Source organism: Lonchura striata, chromosome 3 (genome assembly GCF_050655825.1).
Source record: "Lonchura striata isolate lonStrDom1 chromosome 3, ASM5065582v1, whole genome shotgun sequence".
In the NCBI taxonomy this organism is placed as follows: Eukaryota; Metazoa; Chordata; class Aves; order Passeriformes; family Estrildidae; genus Lonchura; species Lonchura striata.
Window position 1 is genome coordinate 58487676 of NC_140705.1, and position 26606 is coordinate 58514281.

Here is a 26606-nt window from a genome sequence, read left to right on the forward strand (position 1 = left end):
GAAGCATATCATTTTGCCTGACCAGTGTCTTGACATATTATAGTAATGAAGTTGCACAAAATTAAATGTCTCCATTAACTAGATGTTGATAAATAGTGTGCTGGTTGCTGCCACAGCTATATTTTGCTAAATGATTCTTTTTCTACTCCCGTACACTCTGTTATCACTTAAACATCAATTATTTTTCACAGGATTACATCTGCTGTCTATAATAAAATTTTCAAAAATCATTGAACAAACAAGAACAACAAAACCAAAAAAATAACCAAACAATTAAAGAATCACACAAAAAATCCAAACAACTAGAAATAACAACAAAAAAAAAGGAAACTCACAAAAATCTCAGGACTCCCAGGCTCTTCACATTCCAAGAAAGCCAGATCTGTGGGCTTCACATTCAAGACTGATGCCCACACCCACCAAGATGTAAAACCTACAGTATTACAAAGAGAAGTAACTGAATCAATTCTAACCACCATGTAAAACTATTACCATCTCTGAGTAATGGATAGTATGCTTCTGGCACATGGATTTCATAATCTGAATAGCAGCAGTGATAACTTTGAGTGACAAGAGGCTATACAGTCAGCATACTTTCTAAGATGAAAAATATTTACTAGGAGGTCACCTCTGAAGTTTTCATCAGATGATGCTGATGACTATTATTTTATTGGCAACAACTTAGTGCTGACAAGTAAAAAGGAACTGTGATCATGGGGTTAGATTACATTTAATTCTGTATTTGAGAACTGAAGAGAAAATTTTTGTAACTTTATAATACAATTTTTGCAATTGCCACATTTTGTAATGTTAGTGACAGGACAGCCACACATGGAGGGAAGTGTTCAGACAAATTTTGAACCCTCATGATTGTCAGATTTCCTGGAAATGCAGAAACATATTCAATGGAAGAAGGATTACCTCCTTTTCTAGATCTTTTCTTTAAAGGATTTTTCAAAAAAAGTATTTTCATCATCTTTCTACCAAATTAATAATCCAAGAACTGTTTTGCACCACACTGACAGATTTTTATTGATGAGTTGAATGTGCTCTGAGACATGAAAAAAACCTAAAAAAGTATTAAGAAATCAGTATTTAAATGAATAATTGTTTGGGGTTTTTTTTATTTGTTTTCTTTTTCTCTGTTTAAAAATTAGATGGATGAATAGTGCATCTCTACAATTTCAAAGATATTAGGAGGCAAATTTGAAATGGTTCCATGTCTTTTTTAAACCTAACTGATTATATCTTAGAAAACTGACACTTTTCACTTTCTCATAAGATTGACTCTGCTTTATCCTGTCATCTCCTTGTGTTCTTATGCCTTATTTACTACAGCAATTCTATTCTCTTGCTCTTATTGTCTTTTTCTCCCCATTGATATTTTTCAAACTATAAAGCCATTGAACTTTAAACATCTAAATATAAAATAGCAAATTCTTAGAGGATCAGAGGCATGGACTTATGAAGAGTCACTAAAACCTATCCTGGTCCCAAAATATGCAAATGTGCAATAGCTGTAGAGCTATACAAGTTATACAATCTAGGGTAGAATTGAAGTATTTCTTCCTGAGATGAAATTCATCTTCCTAGAAAAATGGTTTCGTTTTCTAAATAATTCTCTCCTATCATTAGGTGAGGATATCACAAGCAACAACTTTTCATACAGATAAGGCAGCTCATCTGCAGGTGTGCTCTGCCACATGCCTGTGGGAAGTCAGCTTATCAACCTGTTGAACTGAACTGCTTATCTGAGACATGCACAAAGGCTTAAACTAAACATTTTGCAGACATTTGTAATTTGACATCTTACATTTCACAAAATTAATATTTTATGTAATATTTTAATGTGATACAACAGATCTGATACAATACTCAGTTATTCAGTGAAGAGGTTAGCTTAATGACATTATACTTTCTGCAAAGTAAGTGAACCAAAGCACTATTATTTTTATTGAGTCCCCAAATATAATTTATGCTCAAATTTGACAGATATTGTTGAAATTGCCTGACTCTATTTTATTACTGAATGTGCTTTGTTCTTACTTCCCCCAAGTAGAGACAATCTCTATTAAATAAATGTTACAAGGCAGCAATCTCTGCATTTGAAGATTTCAAAGCTAAATCAGGAAAGAATAAATCGCATACCTTGTACTTCACTGTTCTGAAACTTTTCAACAAGTGTGCTGCACTGATAGTGATCCTATACTTCATATATTATTTGGATTAAGAATCTTTTTATGCTCCAGACAACTTTCACTTTTAAGAACACATTACAAAGGAAAAGGACTTTTGCATGTTTTTCCCACCCAAGAATGTTATTTGGTAGCACAGTGTCCTAGTAAATTTGAAGGCTTATCTATGAGGCGTCTATTAAAAAAGATTTCTTGAATGAAGCATCATGAGCACACAGCAGTCTCTATTAACCTTCATGGTCCTGTTTCTTAAGAAAATATTTCTAAAAATTAGTGCACCAGACCAACTGCACTTCCTCAAGCAGCACACCAAAGACAGGCAGCAAAGACCATGACGTAACGAGTACGCATGAAGGTTTTTAAAAGTTTGAGATAACAAACCTTCTCTCTTCTCACAGTAAAGGGACTGACAAATTATTTACAAAAATCTTCAGTCTGAGGAGCAGACACAGATAAAGAGGGCAGCAGAACCCATTCTGCACCTTCCCTAAAGCAGCAAAGACAGGCCAAAGCTACAGTCAGATCCACATCTGCAACATCATGGTGAAGCTTTCAAAGAGAAAAATTTCAAAAACAATACAGTGGTTTAGTGAAAATGAATGCTTTTTATGTCCACTTCTCTATTAGGTTTCCTTGGCACTGGGAGTGGGAAAACAAATGAGAAACGTCTTTTCTCTGTCAGTGATTCACCAGTTCTTACAGCAGCCCCATTATCCGCATTTTCTAGAGCTTTTGTAGAAGACCACAGATATATTGTCTGATGTCCCTGAGCACAGCAAAAAAGCTTTGTGAATAGGATTATTTATCCAGGGTGAATTACTGATTGCTCCTATCCAAATGATGGCTTTCTGTGGGTTAAGCTTTGCTGCAGGACATCTAGAACTTCTGCATAAGTATCTTTTTCACTCCAAATCAATGGCCTCATTACCTGAGGGAAAAGTCAGGCTAACTGTTAATACCTGCTAGTAATTTATGCAGTAAAACCTAGATGGATCATTTGCTTCAATTTGGTTTCAAAAATAAACATAGGAAATAGGACATCTCTGGATGGGTTGATAGAACCCAAATGATCAAATAAACACATAGATTTTTCTCAGTACACTTGTTTTACAGTGGGTGTCATGATTTTAAAAATATACTGCAATTATTGTGTAGACAGACCCAACCCCCCCCCCCCCCCAGGCTTTGAAGTAGAATTATTTTACTATTTTCAAGAAATTACAAGTAGTAGGAAAAGTTTTTGAACTAAGCTATTGGAAGACTAGCAGGAAATTTTATGTCTTTATTTCATGCTTTTAACCCTTCTTTTGAAAGAGTTTTCCCTAAGGTGTGTTTTTGAAGCCTAAACAAACAAGTCATGAATTGTGAAGGATTCAGACAGGTTACAGGATTTGATTACTCTTTTAACAACATGCTAGGATATCTGGGCTGCATTAAGACATTTCTTGAAGGAATTGAAGGAAGACAATGCTGTTCAGACACAACTTTTGGCCTAATACTACTTGTACATTTACAAATTTGTGGCTATCCCCAGTTTTCCCTCACCTGAAGACACATAGCAGAGTGGGAAGGCTATAAGGTTCCTAATGCTTTGGACATAAATTTAGCCCTGTAGGTGGCTGATTGACTGCTGTTATGCCTCACTGTGTTTAACAGTACATTTTCCTGGATAAATAATTTCAAAAGATGTCTTTCAGCTGGCACTAAAATCCACCTGGTATATTCTGAACAACAGACTGGGAAAATTCTGATAAAAAAATATGCCATCAGCAAGATGACTAGTAGAAAGAACATATATATCTCTGGTCAGGGTTCTCAAAAATTACACAATCTCCCATTATTATAAATACTGACACAAATATTGTTCAAAGGAGAGGGGCAAAAAAAAGAACAACATTTTATAAAAATACTTTTAAGGGGAAAAAAAGGAAAACCCTTCCTTCTTTAAATTACTTTTCTCAATTATGTTTTTCTGAACACTCATCAGTTCCAATGGCACATAGCCGTGAAACCCATGAAAAATGCCTTCTGCCAGGATACCTAAAAAACTGTTGATAACAGATAAGCAGTGCTCTCTGCACACTGAACTGCATGAGCAATTACTGCCTCAGTTATTCATCTGCTGTTGCCTGTTTCTTGTCTTGTGGCTGGACTGCAAACTTTCTAGAGCAGGGCTAGTTTATATGTTGTGCTTTTATTTAATGCTAACAATTTCTGTTGCTGGCCTAGACCTAATGTCTCTAGTTTGCTGGACCAACATAAATAATAATTCCCTAATTAATAATTAAGAAATAATCAAAGAAAATCTTCATTTTTCCTGTGCCAGTGGGAGACATGCATCTCAATAAAAGTAAAAACAGAGTAAGTCAGAAGAGTCACAGAGAAGTAGTAACTCAATATGCAGTGTTAATGCAACAATAAAATCCAGAACTGAATGGACAACCCTGCTTTTAAATATCAAGTATTTAAAACTCAAGTACATAGAATTTTTCTGAATATACCTCCTCCTTTCACTCTCTCAGTTACTCTGTCCCCATTCCCAGTTAAAGTAGAGGGTAAAAAGAAAGAGAAATATTTATGTAATTAACATTAAATCCCTATCTCTTTTTCTATATCCAAAATGTCATTTTAAAACCAGTACTCTAAATAAAGCAAGCCCACATTTTGTTCAATTAATAGGTAACCTTACTTTGGGGAGTTATTCTTCTCCCTGCACCCAAAAAAGACATGGAGACTGAGTCATCCTGTTTCTTTTTTCATCTGTTAAGCCCAAATAGAGCAGGATAGATTTCATTGCCCTCAGCATACCCTCATTACACTTCAGCTTTACATTAGGACTGTGATTATAATCAGATCTCATTCTTCAGGGCTTCGCCTGATCAGCTGTAAGAGTCAGGGCCATAATTTGACTTTTAAATTCTCCTCTTCCTCTACACATGCATCTTTTCTTTTGAAGGACTTGCAATTGACTGCAGCTGGCTGTTGAGTGAGGGGTATCCATACTTGGGGTGGCACCGTGCTTGAAGGTGCTTGACTGATGTGTCTGATTAGGCACTCAAAGTCATTTTGATAACACAGTTTAGGATAAGGAAGAACTATTAAAAAACAAAAACCAAACCAACACAAAACCTCCATGGGGTTATTTATTCAAGGTTGATTAAATAGATTTATTTTGGCAGATTAAAATGTCACTAGATGAACATTTATATAATTGATATGATGCCACAGCATTTGTGGAAGAAATTGATTAGAGGTTTTCTGGTTTAGCTTTGCTTTTTCATTAAATATTCAGTTTATATTCTTAAGCAATACTGAAATTGACAGAATCTGAACTTTTTATTATTTGCTTTGTACTCAAATTTCCTGAGTACTGTGTGACCAGGCTACCCACTGAATTGTGCTTCATGAAATATGCTCATACTTAACTTGATGAGGTACTCAGCTGTGCTTCTCTGCTGGTGCTCTGAAATACAGAAACTGTTCTGGGGCTGTTGTTAAGGTCTCTCTTTTTAACAGATGGATTTCTGAGTGAGGGACACGATCACATCAATTAAGTATTTTTTACTAATCTGATATACAATGCCAAGTGAGCAGTAATGGGTACTTAACATGGTTTTCAGTGTTGTGGTCTCAGAAACAATCTCACAGCAGATTCTCCCAATTTTTCTGAGGATGGAGATGGTGATAATAACTCTTCTGCTTCAGCTGCTCTATGTAGCTACACAGTTATCTTTGGTGTAGAAATCTTTTTCATCCCTATGTCCTGTTAGAATTTCCAACAAGGTGTTCCTGCTCTGGAAGCTCCAAAGATCATTCCTCTCTATTTGCTTCCACTAGCACTCTACCAAAGTGCACCAGAAAACCTACAGAACTGATTGTCTTCTTTCCATGGAGGAAGGAAAAAAACAAACAAAGGGAAAGGGGTGAGGCCTATAATTGTTAGCTTTCCACAACTGTAGATACTTTGAAAAGAAATGCTAAAAAAGATACCAAAATCACAAACATTTGTTGTGAATTTTTGCCCATTTATTTAATTAGATTACTAACCTAAAATTTATGTGTGCAACTGAAAATGAAAAGGTGGGTATCCTTTATGAAGAAACTGGGTTTGAACAAGAAAGCTTCTGGGCTTGCTAAAGGCGAAACGAGAGCTTGTAGAAAGGGCAGTGCGGGATTTGGATCCTGTTGGTAGTTACAAACTCATAAATACATGATGAAAGAGGAGCAGCACTTGAAGCTAAAATGAAGTCAGGACAGAGGATAGGACAGTTTATTGAAATGCCCAGAGAAAAAGCATATGAAGAGGTACCATAGTGATCCACAAATACACAAGAATACACAATACACAAGAAATGGAGATAGGACTGGTCAATGAAGTGCTGTTTTGTCCAGGATGATCATGCATATTTTATTTTCAGTAAGGTGTCTAGATCTCTTAGCCTTACTTATCTTATGGATGATGTGTAAAGGCAGAAAGGATTCTCAACTAAGTTAGAGTACAAAATAAAAATCCTTCAGCAACAGAAATGGTAACATCCACATCAAATATATTTGGCAGAAAGTGCTTTTCTTATCATCAAATTTAAAATTCTAGTGGAATCCATGGAAGGCAGCCACGTAATGGATTTCTCAGGTAAGAAAATATAGAAATACAGAAAATTACTCCAAATAATTAGGTTGAAAGATCATTACTGTCAATAAATGAGAATAGCAGTAGAAGAAAACCTAAACATGTCTTTTCCACCTTAAAAATTTTGTCTACTGCCTAGAGTATTCAGCCAAATTTGTAATAATGTTGGCAGTTAATGGAATACAAAAGCACTTGGAATTTTAAATAGGACAAATAAAATGCAATGTGATTTCTAACAGATCTGGGCTTATTAGGAATCTTAACCTATTTATGTGGGCTTTCTTTCAATTTTTTTTTTTTTTTTTTTTTTTGTTACTGATTAAAACAGTTCTCAAAGCACTTTTATTGTGTTAGAAATCCTGACAACTATATATGACAAAATTCCTAATTTTAAAATAGCTGTTCTATTCTGAATGGTAATTATATGTCTTACAATATGTCTTCTAATCTGAAGTTGTGGTCTTTTATAGAAATAATTGCACCTGTTTAGCTATCTAAAAGCTGCTATATTAATAATTTTCCATTTTTCTTTCTTCTTTAATATTCTTCTCTTAAATTTTCAGTTTAGGTGAACCCCAAGCAGCAAAACTTCAAGTCATTGCTCACACCCGGCAGGCAATTCTCTCAAGATTGTCCACTGAGGGCTCTGCAGGGTCTGCACCAATCAGCAGAGATCTCAAGACACAGGATGGCTATGCTGGATATGTCCCAATCATACTGATTTAATAAGATTGCAGAATGATTCCAAAGCTTTGTAGACTTGTCCTTCATATTAGTTGTGTATGTGGGCTACATGTTACAGTTGGTTTTAGAAATTTCTGTCAAATTCTGAGTGTTTCTGCTATTGCATTTAAATAAGGGACAATGCCTTAAAATTTTCTGCTGTAAAGGTTAAATGAAAAAAATATCTCACATTTGGCACTGGCTTTACCCAACTGAAATCAGTGAAGAGTGGTATTTAGGAAAGCCTCTTTGGATACATTGCATGGTGCATTATTTTCATAAATAAATGAGCTTCTGTGACGAATGTGCAGTGGTTTTGAGTCATGAACCAGACCTTTACGTGTACACTCCAGAGGACTGCAAACTCTGTTCCCCTGATGCATTTTCCAAGCTCATGTTTTTATCTTAAAACAGCACATTTGGTTCTTGTCATCACAGAATCCATTTTAGACTGAGAAGACTTTCCTTATGGTTCTCTTATTAATGTTGCAAAGGCTATATTCAGGTAAATAAACAGAATTTTGGGCTTTCCATTTTTCACCTTGTTTACTTCCTACCAGTGCTCAGTAGATGAGTGCATCCATCTGCTCAAGCTATGGATACTTTCATCTCAAGGATTCTATCCTCCTATTACAGCTCTTACATTTCTAAGCTCTTTTGCAATCCAGCTGCTGTGTCAGACCTGGGCATCAGATCCATTCTTGGAGAGGAGGGGAGAAATCTATAACAGGAGTTAGAGACTGCTATATGTTGCTGAGCAACTGAGATATTTCGGGGCATTCAAAAGGCACAGGATATATGGTCAATTGCTTCATTTGCCAAGTGTTTCTCTATAAAACCAAAACACTTTCAGAGTGTCTGAGTGAAATGAAGCAAGTCTTGGAATGTTCTCTTCAAGTATAAAATCCTTCTCTTTCTTTCTTCAGAAAAAACCCACAAAACAACTCTCACCAAATACATATATTTCTAATAAATTTCTATGTAATTTGCAGTATATTTTACCTTTTAATGTTTATGGTTGAGATAGGGGTTGTTAAATTCATTTTACCTGTAATTTTCTTCTGCATGTTGCTACAAAGCATGTTTTTATGTTCTATATGCAAGACCTTCCAACCCCAAAAGAAACAAAAATAGCCCCAAATAGCTCCTTGTATTTATTTTTCTCAGAAATGTAGTCTTAAAAATCCTTAAATAATTCCTTACTTAGATTATGTATTTTGCTACAATGTAGCATACATTTAAGTGATTTCTGTCTTTTAGACATAATGTTTTGCAGACTTCTTGTGAGCTTTTTTTCTGACACTGCACATCTTAAATTAACTAGTCAGGTTTTTTTCCCAAGTTTATTAAGTAAATTCCCACCATTTACTAAATTGCATTTTTATCTCTTTTTTTCCTAATTCAGAAAGTCTTGTCAAAACCGATTTTCAGAATGATGAGCAGTGTCTATACCACAAGTTACTAACAGAATTCATAAGTTATCTCAAATACTTTTTTTTTTCCAGAACCATTTTTATGTTTATTCCTTTGAAGAAGTGTGAATAATGTCTGTTGTGTTTAGCATGCAGAACAATGAAATGTCACTTCCTTTGGGCTAATGCCTGAGTAACTACTTGCAGGCACAAATAGTCTCCATCTCACAATGCACTCAGGAGCATTATGGCGCTGGAAATCTCTACAGTTCCTCTGCATGAAGTGAGTGGTATCAGTGTCTTTATTGGTGCGTACAAAATACTGTTATTGGTAACTAGAAAAAATGGACCTGATTGCACACCCTGAATTATTATTATTTATTAATACAAGGTTGTTTTCCTTATTACCTTTTAAATCCAGCTAGTCTGAGTGACCTTTATATCATGTTCTGTGCAAAATGCTTAACAGTAATGACAAGCTGAGTATAAGCCAGTTGAGTAAATATAACCCATATGTCATTGCTCACGAAGTTGATAGCACTTGAATGTTTTCCATTTCTTTAGCAGATGTGTTACTGTATTGCCCAACAGACATAAGCATCAGTAAACAGTAAGAAGTGCAAATTTTGCTACTAATCTTGCTAATCTTCAGCTGGAAAATTGCACAATGGAAATTTTCATAAATTTTCATATATTTTCATATTGGCTGAATGCCTGATTATGCTAATTGTATGCCAAATAGTTCAGACACAGCCCATGAACTATTAGTTTTAAATACTGTTTTGATAATCCCACGGACTCTGCAAAACTATCCTTAAACTGGTTGTAAGTTTATCTGTATGAGTCCACCTGCCATGGTCTCCCAAGGAGTGCCTGAGACACATTATTATGTGAGGAAAAAGCATGTAACCAGTCCCAGGATCCCACTCTTCCTACATGCTGTTCTCATCTTGGCTTTTCCAAAATGCCCCAGTGGCCTTGGCCACCAAAAACACTTAAAAAAAGGAAAAAAGGGCATGGCCTGTATCAGATTCAAACTCTGTTCTTAAAAGCAGCATATATGTCATGACACTGTGCTAGATTAGAATGACTTGAACCAAATCCTCAGAAATGTCTCAGGAGCTGTGAGAGCCCCCAAGCCCACACTGCTGATCTTTCTTGCACGCCCATCTCCAGCAGCGAGTGAACAGCCTCAGAAACTGCCTGTGCCAGCTGCAAACCATGTCTTCTGCATCAGTGGGATCTTCCCACCCACTGTCTGCTCAGAGGGCACTCCAGAAAACACCTTGATCTCATTTAAATTCTTTGGATAATCCTTTTTTCTTGCGGGAAGCTCCTTTGGACATCTCTAAGGTGTACAGCACTCACCACACCAGAGACTTGTGCTGCGGGAGACTTCTCCAGCCAGACTCAAGAAGGAAGGACTCTTCCTAGAAAAAGAATAGGAAAAACCTTTTACAGTCTGCCTGAACCCTTTCTTTCTTATCCATTAACTTCCTTAGCTTCATGGATTTCTTTTCCTTGTTGCCCAGGAGTAGGATTGCTACTGAAATAGGACAGCAGAGAGAAATAGGACAACATATCTTGAAAGATGATCTTCCCCCACAGCTCATAAGCATCTACAATGTCCTGCCTGTGAGATATATACCTGTATCATTTTTATAGCTATCTAATTCCAGGCACTCAAGAAATTTGCTGTACAGTAAAAGAAGCCCAGCCCTAATTTTGCATTCACTGCTGAGAAGTTTTATGAAATAAAATTTCCTCATAAATAAGTTAATATTTTGGGGCAAAAAATCATGCACAGATGCTTTATAGATAGCAAGATGTCCACAAGCATGAAAAATAACAGCAATAGCAAGTTTTCTTCATGTATTTAATATGAATTCTTATTTAAATTATGTGAAAACCTTACATTATGCAATACTCCTGATAAATGCACCAAACTGGGATTAGGCAGGCTCATCCCCCACCATCTGCCACTATCTCTTCAGTTCCTTTATGCTCTGAAATAAGGCTTAATGTTTCAACCAGGATGAACCCTGATCCTGTTGAAGTAAGCAGGAGTTTTTCCACCAATTTCAGCCAAAATTAAGTAGGGCTGCCACTGAAGGAAAGAACATGAGGAGTCCTGACCTCTCAGTCAACTGCTGCTTTACATAAAAGCAGAGACAAGCACCACTGGGACATGGTTGTATAAATGACAGAGGCAAACTGAGGGAGAGAGGGGGGAAGTTAATAATTGCATTTCCCTATGACACACTGAATAATTCAAATTAGCAAATAGCCTCCACTTCTCTGGTCATGAGTTGCTGAAAGATTGACCACATTCCACTGCAGTACACTGAAGAGTGCAAAGGAGTCTTTTGTTAAATCTCAGGGTTATGCCTCTTTCTTCCTGGTCCCAACATTTCCTCAAAAGAGTAACTATTTTAACTATTTTAAAGGTATTTCAAACCAAATTCTTTTCTAAACCCTTTTTATTGGAGGAAGCCACTAAGCGTTCTGAGAAACATTATAATACACCATTGCAATACAGCAACAAAATTGTGAGTTTATATAATTTACCTCAGTAAATGCTTTTCTAGACTATTTTTAGTTATAATACTCTTGATCATATTATTGGCAGAGCAGCTAGCACTGTCTAGTCTCATTTCTCAGTCATTACTTGAGAAAGATCCTGTTTTCAGTAGGATAGGTCTTTTCTAAAATTGAACCATTTATACAGAAATGTTGTATGCCAGAAGACTGCCTCAGCATGAATTGGCAATTATCATAAAGTAGTGTTGATGACAGTAATTTCAACCAATATTCTTCAGAAGGGAGATGGAAAAAGTCTATCTGCATTTTAAAATTTCACTTGTTTGGTTTTTTTTTTTTCCTGTAAAGCCTGTCCAGAACCTTTTCTTTTCCAGGCTGAACAACTTCAACTGTCTCAGCCTGTCTTCATAGGAGAGATGCTCCAACCCTCTGATTAACTTAGTGATCCTCCTCTGGACTCATTCTAAGAGGTGCACATCTCTCTTATGCTGGGGACCCCAGCGTTGGATGAAACACTCCAAATGGGGTCTCATGAGAGCAAAGGGGGAGAATCACCTTCCTCAACATGCTGGCCACACTGCTTTTGGTGCAGCCCAGGGCACATTTGTTCTTCTGGGCTGTAAGTTGTTGATGCACATAATCTCCAAATGTCATTAAATCAGTATTTATATTCAATATGGAATAAAAGTGAGCTGAAATAAAGAGCCCATTTTTTTAAAAGGGAAAGCGTTGTATATAAATATATGTGCAGGAAGATACAAGTCTTAGAATATCAATGAAAATTTCCAATTTTCTTTAAGATTTTTTTTCATTCAGTTGGACAGTTTTGCGTACTGGGATTCACATGCACTCATAGTATTTTGAATGAATAAAAGTGCCTTTATAAATACAGGGAACAGCTCCAAAACACAAAGTTGATCCAATTTATAAATAGACTTTGAATAATGTTGAGAAATAAACAAGCATTTAATAGAAAATTCTTCTATTACTTTTATATAGTTAGGACCCACATTTGTAAATTGGATATCAGGAAGTTACAAATAGCAGACAGACTGATAAGGTCAGGAAGACATAATGTGGAGGAAAAGTCCAAAATTCAAGAGAAATTTGATACCAAAATTAATTGTGGAATTTTCAAGAGGCCTTTTCAGAGGAAAAAATATGTACTGCCATTATAAAAGCTATCATAAAGAAATACTAATTTTTGTTCTGAGAAAAAGTATGGTGCTTTTATCATTATAAAAGAGCTCATTACAATGCTATAAATGACAAGAGTTTAATTATTTTTTTATTTTCATCTCTTCCATTGGATGCCTCAGAGATTTTTCAATCCAGTAAATTAATGAAAATAAAGTGAGTCAACAAACATGCAATAACACAGCTTGGATTTACACATTTTGAAACTAAGTAGATTTATATAAGAAAATAGCTCCACAATAAATTCAATTAACAAGCCCATTCATGTTCTGTACTATTATTAAAGGTAAGGCCCTCTAGCCATATTGTATGAAAGAGAAGTCTTTCATTATGCAAAACCCATACTTACAAAACATTTCCATACAAAACTTTAAGCCAATTCTACACATCACTGACTGCTGGAACTGTGGGGTAAAAATTATAAAAACAGATGTTAAGATCATTTGCAGAAGAATATTTTATGTCTATGGCTGTCCCAAAACAAATCACTACAACTAACTGCCCTTCATAAAAAAATGTGTAATCAATTAACAGATGAGCTTTTGTGTGTTATTTTCAACAGGCATTTTTATTGCACTTTGGTGAAGGAAAAAATCTTGACATGAAAAATTAGCTCAAATTTAAATTTTAAATTCAGAAGTTTGAATCAAACCTTTTTCCATTTTTAATCATTATATGTGCATTTTACCAATGATAGACTCTACTAGGCTTCATGTTAATTGTGAAGCTGGTTTGTTTGCTCTTAACACTTACTGTACTTTAACTTCCTTTGTGTCTACCAAAGACTGACAGTGTCATCTGACGAGTCAAGTGGAATGACATGCCACTTCAGACAGACTTAGCCTGCAGTGTTTCAACAAATTGAGAGCTGGACTGTTGTGTGTGTTTCAGTGCCTCTCTTCTTCAATTCCCTTGAGGAGTGTGGTGGGTTAAAACATCTCAGCACTCACTTAAACTGCTCTATTTCTCTCACATGACCGAAAAATAAGTTCTAGAAAGAAAGCTGGGGCTATTCCCAGAGTACCAGAGAAACTGAAAGATGCAATAACTTTATTTCTGATCTACATAATTTACTGTAAGTAAGATTTGTGCTAAACCCACTGTTCATGTCCAAAGGTACATCAGAAAAAGAGCAAGTAAAAACAAAATGTGTGAGTTTCCCACAGAGACTGGTCTAAGATACGTAACTATATATGACTATGTCATCAACCAGAGTCATATAAAAACTTTTGGTTTAGCAGGAAATGTCACTATCTTCCAACCTCACTGCATGCTGGGACATTGGGGTGTATTTTGCTCTAGTCCCTGAAGGGGCTGCAGCTCTACATGTCATGCCCTCTTGGCATTTTGCCATTAGAAATAGGAAGGCAATGTCTTCTGTCATCAGAAGTCATCTTCCAATGGCTTAGTAGCTAATTGTGACAGCACTTACCCCACTCTGCAGTGTCCCTAAGCCAGGGATGAACACTCATCACTGCTGCATCACTACTGCCCTGTGCTACACACCCTGCTGTATGAAAAAGTCTTGGTACCCTTGTACCTGCTCAGTTCGGGTACACCACCATAGTCTGCAGAGCTCCACCAGTAAATATCAAGATTTTGTCAGATAGACTTTACAAATAATGGTCCTCTGGTTTTTAAAGAAATCCTACTGTGATAGCCCTGGGTGAATATCAGAATATTCAGAGTTCAGCTACATCTCTGACTCAAGACAATGCTATGAGAGTGAACCATCAGGTTTTTTTGTTGCCTTCAAATGGACAGGCAGACAGACTGCTATAGATTTGTGCATTTTGGGCTATAGCTTGATTCATGGCCTTTGTATGGATTTGATTTTCTTTTCCTTGATAAGCTTGAATTTCTATGAGAAAAACACATATAGATTTGTGCTGCAACACAGTCCTAAAGATTCAATCAATTTATACAAATTGAGTACACAAATTCAGAAGTTATGGTAAAATTGTAGAAAACTGTAACATGGACCAACTCCTCACATTCTTTGGTGACATAATTCCACAGATTTAAGAAAATACTGGCTTAAGTTAAGTATCAATGCCTCGATCATGTTCTTCCACTCAGAGCAAGCAAATGACTCACAGCAGTTAGCTTGACAAACAAAATCACATTTTTCAGTCATTAATAATTAGTGATTAAGCTTATGTGATACATTTGTTTATAATCTTGATTCAAGGTATGGTTTGTGCCTGTAGAGCTTAGCCTGGCAATCGTTCATGTAGTGACTCTCTCACAGATAATTTTTTAAAAAGTGTACATAGTATTTGTTATTTATGCTGTGTGGTACTTAATTTACATTGTGTTATTTGTGCTCTCTGCTTCACTACATTGGGAAAAGATTAAGACTAGAAACACAAATACCAATGCAAACTGAGGCTAGAACAAACATTTCTGACATTTTCTCTTACAAGAGAGAGTCTCCTGATCAAAAATCATGATTCATATTGTATGAATAAATTTAATCCTAAAGAATATTAGAACAAAGATTGTTTTGCTTGAGCAGATGTTCATGAGTAGTTTCTCTCTGTTCTCTCTTCACGGAACCTTAGCTAAAACATTACTCTGTGGGGATGAAAATATTTTTGTTTTTATGGAACGTGATATGTACTTCAAGACAATTTCAAGAGGTAAATTTAAATTTTCTTCATTTTAATGTTTTTTAATAGAGTTCAATCTCTCCTACTTCTTACTCATCACTATTTTAGGGACATACAAAAGAAATTTGAATATTTATGTATTGTTACTCAAAATTAGCTCTTCTCGGTTATTACTTCACAGTCATAATGAGGTGATAATGTGTCTTTGTATAATTCAAGAGCCAGCTGGATGATTCTTGTCCTTTCTGCAGTAGCCTGATGTTAATTCAGCCAATGATTTTTGATGTGAGGAGAGCTGCATTTGATGTTTGTTAATTTATTCTGTGTGACTTGCCTATTATGGCATAATGAGTTTGGATATCTGCTACTTCAAAATGAATGTAGTGCATTCTTGTATCATTTGCTCCATCTAAATCATGTCTTACTACATCCTATTTAAGTGATCATAATGATTTCCTTTTCATTAGACATATATATTCATATATATTACCTACATGCTTTTTCTCTTTCTCTCCAGTTTATGAAATCTCAAACTAATGAAGTCAGCAAACAGGAAGGTATGCAAACAAGGTTTCTAAAAACTGTAATTGTAATTAAAGGAAATAATGAAGTGTACCAGACATAGATGATTTGAAATGCAAAGGGAAAGGAGAAAAATAATGCTTCCTGACGTCAGGGTAATTAAGCATATCGTAGCCCAAAGAGATGAAGACTGGAGTCAACAGCATACCATGGCTGTTCCTTCAGCTTTATGTTTTTTCTAGCAGCCTCATTTTACCTTCTTGCCTCATAGTCAGTGAAATCTTAATATGTTGATGTGTTACCGATGGTGTCTCTGAGATGACGGACTTTTAAATAGGATGAAAGTGGTGTTAGTGAGGAGACAACAAAATATATTCTTTCTCTTGTCTGGTATATGTTCTTCAGTTGGGTTTACAGATGGGATTTTTGAAATCTTTGCTCTATTACCAAGTAGGCTTTTTGGTCTTTTTCCCCATCTGTAGTCTGAATTGCTGCTGTGAATTGGTCAGAAGAAGGAAATAAAAGGACATGTCTAAACAGTGAGGTTTGAAAGAGCATGAAATTCCTGCAGCAATTCTTAAATTTTATTCTTAGGGTATTTGCCTGATTTTCTCTATTTATCTCTTATCTTCACTTTCTTTTTCAATTTTCGACACTCTTACAAATGAAGGAGAATGATACAAAATTTAGGGGGAAAGAATATTACATCAAAAATACTTTAAATTGCTTTTCTAGTGGTTTATAATAAAAAAGAAAATGTTTCAAAAAATTTAATGTCTTTCAGTGTTCAGTTAAAAACATACTTTCTCTTTATTCTTCTATGTGACCATTGTATACTTGAATTTGTGGACTCTGCAGTGGTCCTTATCCATGGCTGTCATTTTGTTTGTTCTCTGATATCCATTTTCCTGAAATCCTCCTGAAAAGTTTTTTAGATTTCAGATGATGTGTGGCAGGTGAATTGGTCAAGCAGAACTCCCAGAAACCTGATAGTGGAATTCTGAATACAAAGTTCAATAAGCATGGAAACACAAAGCTATCAAGTGCAATATTTTACCAGAATTTGTAAAGTCTTTTTTTAGTTCAGCAAGATTATCAGGTGTGTATCTTTTCCTTTCATTCACCCTTCTATGCAAGATGAGTAAAAAAGTGAGGTTTTTAAAAGTGGTTCTGAACAGAAGAAGGTATCAGATGTGCAAACTTTTGAAAAAGAAGCAAAATAACCATGGCTGCATCTGTTTTACTAAATGAAATAGAGCCAAGGATCACTCTTTGGCGTTGAAGCCAAGAGGCACAAACTGACCAACACTGAGCCTCTCATGGGTTCTACATATCACCCACCTAGGCCCAATATACTGTCATTTTTGAGAGCAGTTTTGTAAATTTAGAACTTCTGAGTTAATGTGAATAGCTTGTCATGATTTCTAACATGAACCTGGGACATGAGTTTCATTGATGCTTGGCATGTAGATGAATCTGGGTATTAATGGGTATAAATTCTGATGTTAGAAGAGAGTGGAAAGAGCCTGTTTGGGTTATGTCTTGGTAGTGGGGAGCTGTGTAGGGAATTTGCTCTGACTCAGGCCTGTGCACCAAGGCAGTGGAAGTTGGTCTCAAACTCCGTAGAGAGCTTGAACAATCAGCAAGGCAGTGCTTGAGCCTGCTGTCCCTCCCTTTTTTATTCAGCAGTTGTGTAGACTGTAAGACAGTCTAAAAGTACCTCCTCACAAAATCTATGTGAATGTGCTGGGGTAAAAGTTTTACTTGTCTGATAGCACAAAACACAGTGCTGAATGTCTTAGTGATCTGCTGAACACTCCCAGGAAGAGGTTCTTCACTTAAAAATCCACTTTCCCATCTTCTGGGCCTGCTCAGCTTTCATCACTGCATATGGCAAATCTAATGATGGTTTAGAGAGAATGCTACATGCGTCACAGCTGAGCTCTCAGGTATTGTTTCACTTGCAGGGACTATTCACTGGGCACTGCCTTTATATGGAATTTGAATCTTTGCTCATTTGATACTGAATGCCTTATGAATAGTTTTAAATGAAGAGCTGTGGACTCATAAATTTGAAATAAACATATTTTCTTGCCATTTAAATGACATTAGTAGGATAATTTTAATATCTTTTGAAAATTTGCTTTATGATTTAAAACAACTCAGAAAATTTTTATTTGCTTTAAATTCTTTTGGGGTTTATTCCACTCTGTCCCAATGTATTTTTTACCTAACAGGTTAGGGTTTTTTTTCCCAAATTACCAACCCAGATGCATTTTCTTTTCATCTAAAGGGTTTAATTCTCTTAGCATGACAATTAGGTTGATTAGTTCTAAGTGTAGACAGATCCAGCCATGCTAATAGAGTTAATTACTTCTGTTGCATTAAAATGGTTCAGAGAGATTTGCCTAGGCACTAGTTGTGCCATTTGCCACAGCTGTCTGTGGGCTGGGAAGTGTTGGACAGTCTGATTAGAACAATGAATAATGTCTAGAAGAACCCTGCCAGACACACAAAAGCCTTTGTATCTCACGATATTTGGAGAAAATTACACAATCTGGCATATTTGTCTTTTAGAAAACAATTGTCTTCAAGATGTCCTGAAACAGGTGAACACTCAACAGGGATTGTCCCAGTCTGTTTGGCAGAAGCTTGCTGAATATCTTAGAGTGGTCAAAAAAGCATCTAAAGAAAATTTAGGATGTGCTAGAGTTAATAATTCTTTTTCATTTATTTACCCACTTGGGTAAATAGGAGATTTAGAGAAGAATTGAAAAGTTCCATAAAATCAGCAGGGATAAACAGAATGGTTGTTCTGTGGTTTGACAATCTTGATGGCAGCAAGACTGATACAGTAGCATGAGACTGAAGGACAACAAAGGCTGAGGCTTTTGGAGGAGGTTGCTGGAAATTCTGCCTCTGACTTGTTGCTTGACTTCATGCTATTCTATGGTTGGAAATCATAGATGTTCCTTTCTGGAATAAGTCTTTCCAGGAGGAGGCAGCTCCAAATTCAGTGTAATCCATTGTGGAACCCAAGAGGGGACATGCTCCAAAATACCCTTGGGGGAAAAAAAATGTACAGAAAGCTAAAAGAAACAAGTCTATAATGGTTGAATACACCAACAAATCAAAATTGGTTTGAAATAGTTCAGAAAATAAATCTCTGTTTTGAGTTAAGTTTTTAGTTATCCATAAGAGAGTTCAGGCAGAAAAAATATTAAAGAACAGATATTGTAAGAAAATGCAGCGGACCTCAGATGCAGGGAAGAAATTATGTTTTGCTGTAGGTCAGAAAGCTGAAGGATCTGCTTTATTAAAACTATACTAATTAATACACTATTTAAAGAGATTCTTACTACATCATACTTACTTACTTACCTAACTTGTGACTCTGCTGAGAGTTCGAGACACAGCTGGATCTGATTGGCCATTGAACTTAAACAACCTTCACCGGAATCCAACGAAGTAATCACTTTGGATAAACAATCTCCATACCAAATTCCACATGGGGAAAACAAAGGAACAGAGATAAAGATTGTTTTCTCTTCTTCTCTCTGTGCTTCTCCTGAGATACCAAATTATGTGTCTCTGTTCAGAGAATGTGAATGTCACAAACAGAAGATTTGGGACAAATAATTGGTTTAATGGAGAAAAGAAACTGAGAGGGAAATCTTTGAAGGTGCCTTATTTATGTGTGTGTAGTCTGCAGTTTTGAGAATTCACACACAAGGGTACATGCAGTATAATAAAAAGGACATTATTTGAAAACATATCTTTGGTGGCTCAGGAAATATAAAAATATAAGTCTTATATATTCCTTGAAACATTTAAATATATTATAGTTGACTCATCCAATTTCTAAGCACTGACATCAAAAGAAAAAATAAAAATCCCTGGAAAAGCAAGTTAATATGGATGTCAGGAAGAACCATGATGATCTAGGAGAATGCCACAAATAAGCTGACAATCTAGAAAATAGAATAACAGGTTCAGAAAAAGAATGACACTATAACAATATTTAGAATCAGTCAGTGTGCTCTGTCCTCAAGGAAAAAGAAATGCATTCACAAATGTTATTTTCACAAGAGATCATTGAAATGATCTTCTGACATCCTCCATGTTTTAAATGTGACTCCTTGTTTTATAAATTATTCTACTTTAAAAAAACTTGTTTTTTACAATAATAATTTTCAAAGAACCTCTTTTTTTTTCTCTTTTCCCCCAAAGTTATTCACTTATATCAGAAAAAAATCAAAAAATACTAGTTAGTATATAAGACTTGCCTTCTTATCCAGAGGATGACCTTTCCAAGTGCTCTCCAACTTGGGAGGAATGCCAAGACTGCTGGATCTTAATTCTCAAAAAGAAAGTCAGAGTGGCAAATTTAGTAAAAATGAACCGAATTGTGATCTTAATTATTCATGGAGAAAATATTACAACAATATTCTAAAATATTTTAGTGCAGAAAAGGCTATTGCTGGAGACTGAATGGCTGTCTTTGGGTAGGTGTGACAATCCATAGTCCCAAAAACATCTACAAGATGGGGAGACGATGCCATCCAAAGGAAAAAGTGTCCTGTAAGGCAATTGCCATTGCCTTAAGAGGACTTGCAGACCTGTCTCCAGCTCTAAAGCTTTCAGAGAAAGAACGAGCCCTGCTCTGTTTGCTGCAGTGAGTCCAGGGGCAGCAGAGCTGGGCCTTGATATTATCTGGTCTACAAGAATCACTAGAAGCAGAGCATGAGGCAGAGGTCTTCTGCCATTTACTGCCTGCTGAGATTGATCCTGGAATGAACCCCGCTGCTTTCTCACATTCAGATGTCTCAATCATCATATTGTATGTGTCTCACTTATATTTTCCATTCTTTCAAAATGCTAATGTGTAATTGTTAAAATTATTGGTGTGAAAATTGCTGCAAAGTGTAGTTTTCAAAGGCTCAAGATTCAGATGACTCAAACTTGGTGCTCTTTCTTAAAAACCTTATGTTCATTGAGGCAACTGCTTATATTATCAGTCTTTCTCCATTTCCTTTTTATGGTGTTTTAAATTAAGATTTTTAAAAATATATGAAAAATAATCTCTTTCCTACATATGAAGCTGCCAAGCAATTTTATTCTCCTTTTCAATCACTCTCTTTTATTAATCACACTGAGATTTCTGCTGTACCTGACATGAAAATTAGTGTTATTCTGCATCTACTCTGAATTTTATGCAGCATAATTATGTATGTATTTCTTGATGAAATGTTCAAATTGAACATTCCTCTTCTCCCTTAACTGCCACTTTTCTCCTTTTCTGCTTCCATAAGAGACAGATCCTGTAGTGACTAACTCCCTTTCAATGAATTTTTTAACACCTGTAGATTGCTTTAAAACCAATGGATGTTAAGCCTTCAATATCTTGGTTTTTAATGTCTAGAATATTAGAGTTTTTTTCCCTAGAGTGTCAACTCTAAGGGCGATGTGCACATTAAAATAAAATACCTTAAAATAACAGGTATCATGTGTCTAAATTCATGAAAATGGCAGCATGAAATGTTTTGTGATTAGGTTAATTCATCTTCCTTTACTTTGATAAAATAGTCTCAATGTCTTGTATTAGGAGAAAATTTTTAAATGTGTTTAAAGACAGGTGATAATATAATTACTTTTTCACTTGTCTGTGCTGGTTGTGGCTAGGATAAATTTTCTTCATAGTAGCTGGCATGATGCTGTGTTTTGGATTTTTGTGCTGAAAACAGTGTTGATAACACCAGGATATTTTCATTATTGTCGAGCAGCACTTACAATGTGAAGGCCTTTTTTGCTTCCCATCTCACCCCAAACAGAAACAGCCTGGGGGTGCCCGAGAAGCTGGGAGAGGACACAGCCAGGACAATTGACCAAAGGGATATCCCACACCCTATGGTATCAGCTGGGGGAAGCTGGGGGAAGAAGAGGAGGGCATTCGGAGTGATGCCATTTGTCTTTCCATGTAGCTGCTATGCTGTGTATAGCAAGTTGCTTAAAAATTTAAGCAATTTGTTGGTGTCACGTCTTTTTTTTCCTGGAAATACAAAACTGAGCAAGTATCTAAGTTTGTTGAATGAGGGAGGAGTGAAAGGACAAAAGAAATTCAGTATGCTGCTGAGGAAGATAAAATAGGAAAGCCTTATAAATATGATTGCCTGGCAAAAGATTTAGAAAATACAGAGATTGAGATGGTAACAAGTTTTGAGATACCAAACCTTAGTTACTGAAGAACTAGAAAACATTAGTACAGCCAGGATGAAGGCAATCCCCCCTACTGGTTGGACAATGCCCTTACCTACAGATAGGTCCAAAGATTAAATGGACTGTTCTGTCTCAACCCCCAAAATGTATGGTTCATCCCACACCTGTAACCCTCCCCTGAAACATCAGGTGTCTGTGACCCCATTGGCCCAAGTCTCGTTCCAGCCCACCTTGAAGCTGCTGATAAGGAGTCCTTGAGGAGCCAGACACTCTCTTGGAACTTCCCCTCTCTTGGAACATCCTCTCCCTCTTGGGATCCTCTCTTATCTCCCTCTACCCCTTGACTCTCCCTTCCCCCAATGTCTGCCATGTGTCGTGTCTTGTGACTCCAAGCAGGGCCTTTCACCTTCTCTCTAATAAACCACATATTTTAAGAGCAGCCTTCAGAGATCTCTCGTCTCCATCCATCCAAACCATCCTGGAGTCCAGCATCTCTGCAGTATGCAATAGGTGAAGGGGGTAAAAGATGGGAATATCCCTGCTGGCCAGGGATGTGTCCTGCCAGTGTTCCACTTCATTTCATTCCTTACCAGGAAAGCCTTCACAGATCTGCTCCTGACCTAAGGGTCACTTGTATGACTGTGTTTGTTTTTTGTAATTACTGGGCTGTGAGAAAGATGTGTGCCTAGAAATGCCTTTTCTAATACCAATCAGATACAGCAGGTAAAGGTGATTTTCTGGGGAAACAGCTATGCCCACCAGTCTAGAAATGCTTCCCATGGTGAGATGTTATGGCTTTCTTTATCTTAATGAAAGTTGCCACCAGACCTCAGAATTTCTTATTTGCTCCAGTGATAGGAGTATTGTTTGGAGGCCTGTCATATAGGAATGGGAGAGAAATATAAGGCTAAGAGAATAGATGAAAAGGACTTTTCAGGTTGAGGAATGGTCTTTAAAGCCATTCAAGATTCTTCAACAAAATGAGGCAGACATAAAAAGAGAATTTTATCATATATTCATTGGGCTACATTTCCACAGAGAAGTTGCAGAGACCAGAACATCAATGTGCTGGACTTTTTAATTTCATCTTATTACCTGGAGAACTGAAAGTAAAATAGGTGGTTTGGTTTATTGGAAGACAAGCTGACCAGCACAAACCAATCAAAATTCCCTGTATCCATTTCCATTTGGAACAAGCTAATTGCTGTTATCTTAACTATTTTCCCTTTAAACACCTTATAATTTCAATAGCTGTAAATACAATTATAGCAGAATAAAGTAACATTACCTTCTGATTTTTAATAAAATAGTTCTTAGTTCTTAAATTATGTACTACAGTTATTTCCTTTGGCTTTTTGAAAATTCCTTAAATTACTCTTAAGAAAAATTCTTCCAATTCATGAAAAACTGAAATAATTTAAAGAAAATAACTCTTTGTTTAAATATGAATAACCATGTAATTATCTATCCCCTGCAGTCTAGAGCCAGTAAATCCAAATCAAACCAAATCAAAATAAAAAAAAAATAAATAAAACCCCTAAATAAACAACAAAAAAAAAAGTGGTTTTTACTATAATTTTCACCAAAAGGTATCCTGTATTCTATGGTGCATTTTCAAAATCAGAATCATATTGACTACCTCAGTTTCTAAATTCTCTGAAGTACGTCAATTTTATAGGGCAGAGTAAAAATGAAACAACTGCTACTGGTCATTCTGTTTTTCTGTTAGCACCCAGCTGTTTTCACCAACAGCAGGGAATGTGACTTTGGGTGTACGATTATGACCATGTGATATTTTGCAAACTGAAACATTTTTCATCCTAAAAGCAAATAGAGGTAGTAGCTGGACCTATGAAGTGAATATTGGTACATGCTGACATGTTTATCACCTCATCGTTTTTCTGTCAGTTTTCAAATCTATAGTTCATGTTGGGTTTTACTTTTCTGTCTTCAAATCACAGAAACATGGTGGCCATAAAGAGACTTTTTGTTTACCTCTAAAGAAAACTAATGGGATCTGGAGAAAATTCTTTGGTTTAAGAGTAAGCTCTAAATTTTGTGGCTAAAAGTACGTTAATACCAGCACAGTTTATCCATCACATAGAATTTGTCAAGACCCAGATCCCCCATTTATGTTATTTGCTAGATATTTTGCTCAAAAATAATCTGGAAAATTTCAGAAAAAGCACAAGTTGCTTCGATAGGAAACTTCTATAGGAGGGGAATTTATTATTAAAAGAGGAAGTGTCTCTGGAACAAACAAAACTATGCCTTTACCATTTATGCCTTTAGCAGGTGTCCTAAGAACTCAAGGGAGATAGGTAAAATTCCATAAATAAGTGCCTAAACATGGAGTCCATTCATTCTGCCTTCACTGACCATATTTTCCAGTTTGAGATCTTTTTATCTCTCCCACACCGTCTTCAGTCTACGCCCTTCCTGGAAAGGCTTTCCAGAACGCCAGACTGCATGAACCATCCCAATTAAGTGGAGAGGTTATTATTTCCCTAAATAAAACAAGAGAATTTTTGAAGCATTGCAGAATTGTGCTTGTAGTGAAAGAGCATCACCTTTTTAGATTCATCTTGAGTTTCTAATTCATGTTACCAAACAGCTGTAATAATGAAGAGGAGCTGCCTAACTTCTTCTCCAGTTCATGTTGCTGTATGCTTTGTCACCTAAGTGTAGAACTTCACTTTTATCCTTTTTAAATACCCTATGTTTTTTCAGCCCACTTTTGAATTTGCTAAGGTAACTTTGAATTCTGTCAGTGCCTTGGTAGTGCCTTTCTTGCAACTTGGTGCCTCTTGCAAATGTAATGATCATCCATTAGCTCATCACACAGTGATCAGGGGAAGTACCTTGATGAAAAAGTCTCTTGATGATAAATATACACATAACATCAATAAATTAAATTCAACAGAAAACTATTAATAATTACATCACAATTCAGTAACTTCTATGCTACTTGTTCCCTACCCAGTTACTACACATTAACAGTTCTTCAGCTTGGGCTGAGTTGCTCTCCTTCCCTTACAAGAATATAATTTGAAGCATAGTACAATTCATTATGTTCCAATTTCTTCAGTGCAGGTATTTATTCACTTCATGTGCCTTTATTGTTGGCAGAGAGCAGTTATTTTAAATACACAACTCCTTTGGTCAGTTCTGAATAACTTAAGATGATGTGTGTTGTTTTCAAGATTTTTTTCGTCCATTTACTCTAAGAAGGACCATTAAACTGACTGCAGACCTGTAGACTGTGAGTGCCTTTATATAGTTGTATTATTTTGCCACCAGTCTCAGAAGTGTAGCTAAAGTCAGATTACATCTATCACCTGCCTGATTTACAGAGCATCTCATGAAAATAACTTTTTGATTCAATTAATTTTATTTACTTAACAACAGAGATCTTCCAAAACCTGTTAAAACAGAATTAGTAGACTCAAAACCACTTATAAAGTCAAAAATTATCTTAGGGATGTTTCTGTAAATATTTAGATAGCTAAGGGTGTGAACATGTATTCAGGAATCTTACAGATATGTCTTGGTTCTTAGAAAGAAATAGCTTTTAAATTCTATTTAGCATGGCATATAGAATTAAATGCAAAAGAATAAAGGAGTCAAGAAAAATTTTCAAACTTAAATAGTCTATCCTTCAGCAATATAGAAAACAAAATTCTGCATGAGTACTTGTTTCTCCTGTGTTAGTCTCTCCCTCCTGGCCTATTTGTTTTTTGCTGACAAAATATATTTTTTCCTTTATAGGGCAGAGAGGGAAAGAGGAGTGAGGGCTTAACCCTCAAATTAATCTATAACAGTGTTTTTTCATAAAATCCAGTATTAACCTTGTATTTGTACTTCCAAAATAAAATATTTTCTGTTGACTAACAGAAAACCTTTACATGGTCAAAGTTCTGGGTCCAGTTTAGCTATATCAATTAACATTTGAGAAAATTGTGTATTACCCTCGTGATTTGATGGCCTCAATATACAAGAGGACAAGCTTTCTATATGAAGTAACATGATCTATTAAGCTCTATAATTGATCTAGTTAAAACAGACAAGCTTCACAAAGTCTTACTTCTCAAAAATTGTTATTATTAATATCATCAGCATCAGCATCATTATTATTGAAAATATCATCATTAGTTGTATCCATACAAGCAATAGGTAAACTTCACGTGATCCTGAAAAATATAGCTCTGAAAACTATGCACTCTTCACAAGAGATTAGTTCTATAAATCTTTAAAAAATCATTACAGTGAATAGTACATAATACATAGTACATAAAAATGAGGTAATAAATAAGACATTGCACACACATTTCATGTTATAACTCACTTAGAGAAAGCTATATTTTATTTTTAGAGAGAAGAACATATCTGAAAAGTGCTATGAAAAATTTATGTCCATGAAATAAAATATGCCACTAATTATAAATGCCTTCTAATACAAGAAATACTGCAAGTTTTCTATTCTAACAAATTGTAATGGAATTTTTGAATCAATTCCTGCAGTCATAAGTAAAGTTGTGAATTTTTTTTTCAGAGTGCT

General features: G+C 35.8%; 1 protein-coding gene across 6 annotated transcripts in view; it reads right to left on the reverse strand.

Moving 5' to 3' along the window:
• LOC110476021 (uncharacterized) overlaps positions 1–26606 on the reverse strand; it is a 212573-nt gene that overhangs the window by 45113 nt on the left and 140854 nt on the right. For 5 of the 6 annotated variants that reach the window (XR_014954270.1, XM_085576622.1, XM_085576620.1 and 2 more), the window contains 2 exons: positions 10329–10390; positions 336–433 (listed from right to left, as the gene is read on the reverse strand). Coding sequence is in view for 4 of the 6 variants with exons in the window: in XM_085576622.1 (XP_085432748.1) it covers positions 336–433; positions 10329–10390 (160 nt within the window). In the remaining 2 variants the exon portion in view is untranslated. Of the gene's footprint in view, positions 1–335; positions 10391–26606 lie in introns of all 6 variants that reach the window. The other variant, XR_014954269.1, reaches the window with a different exon arrangement.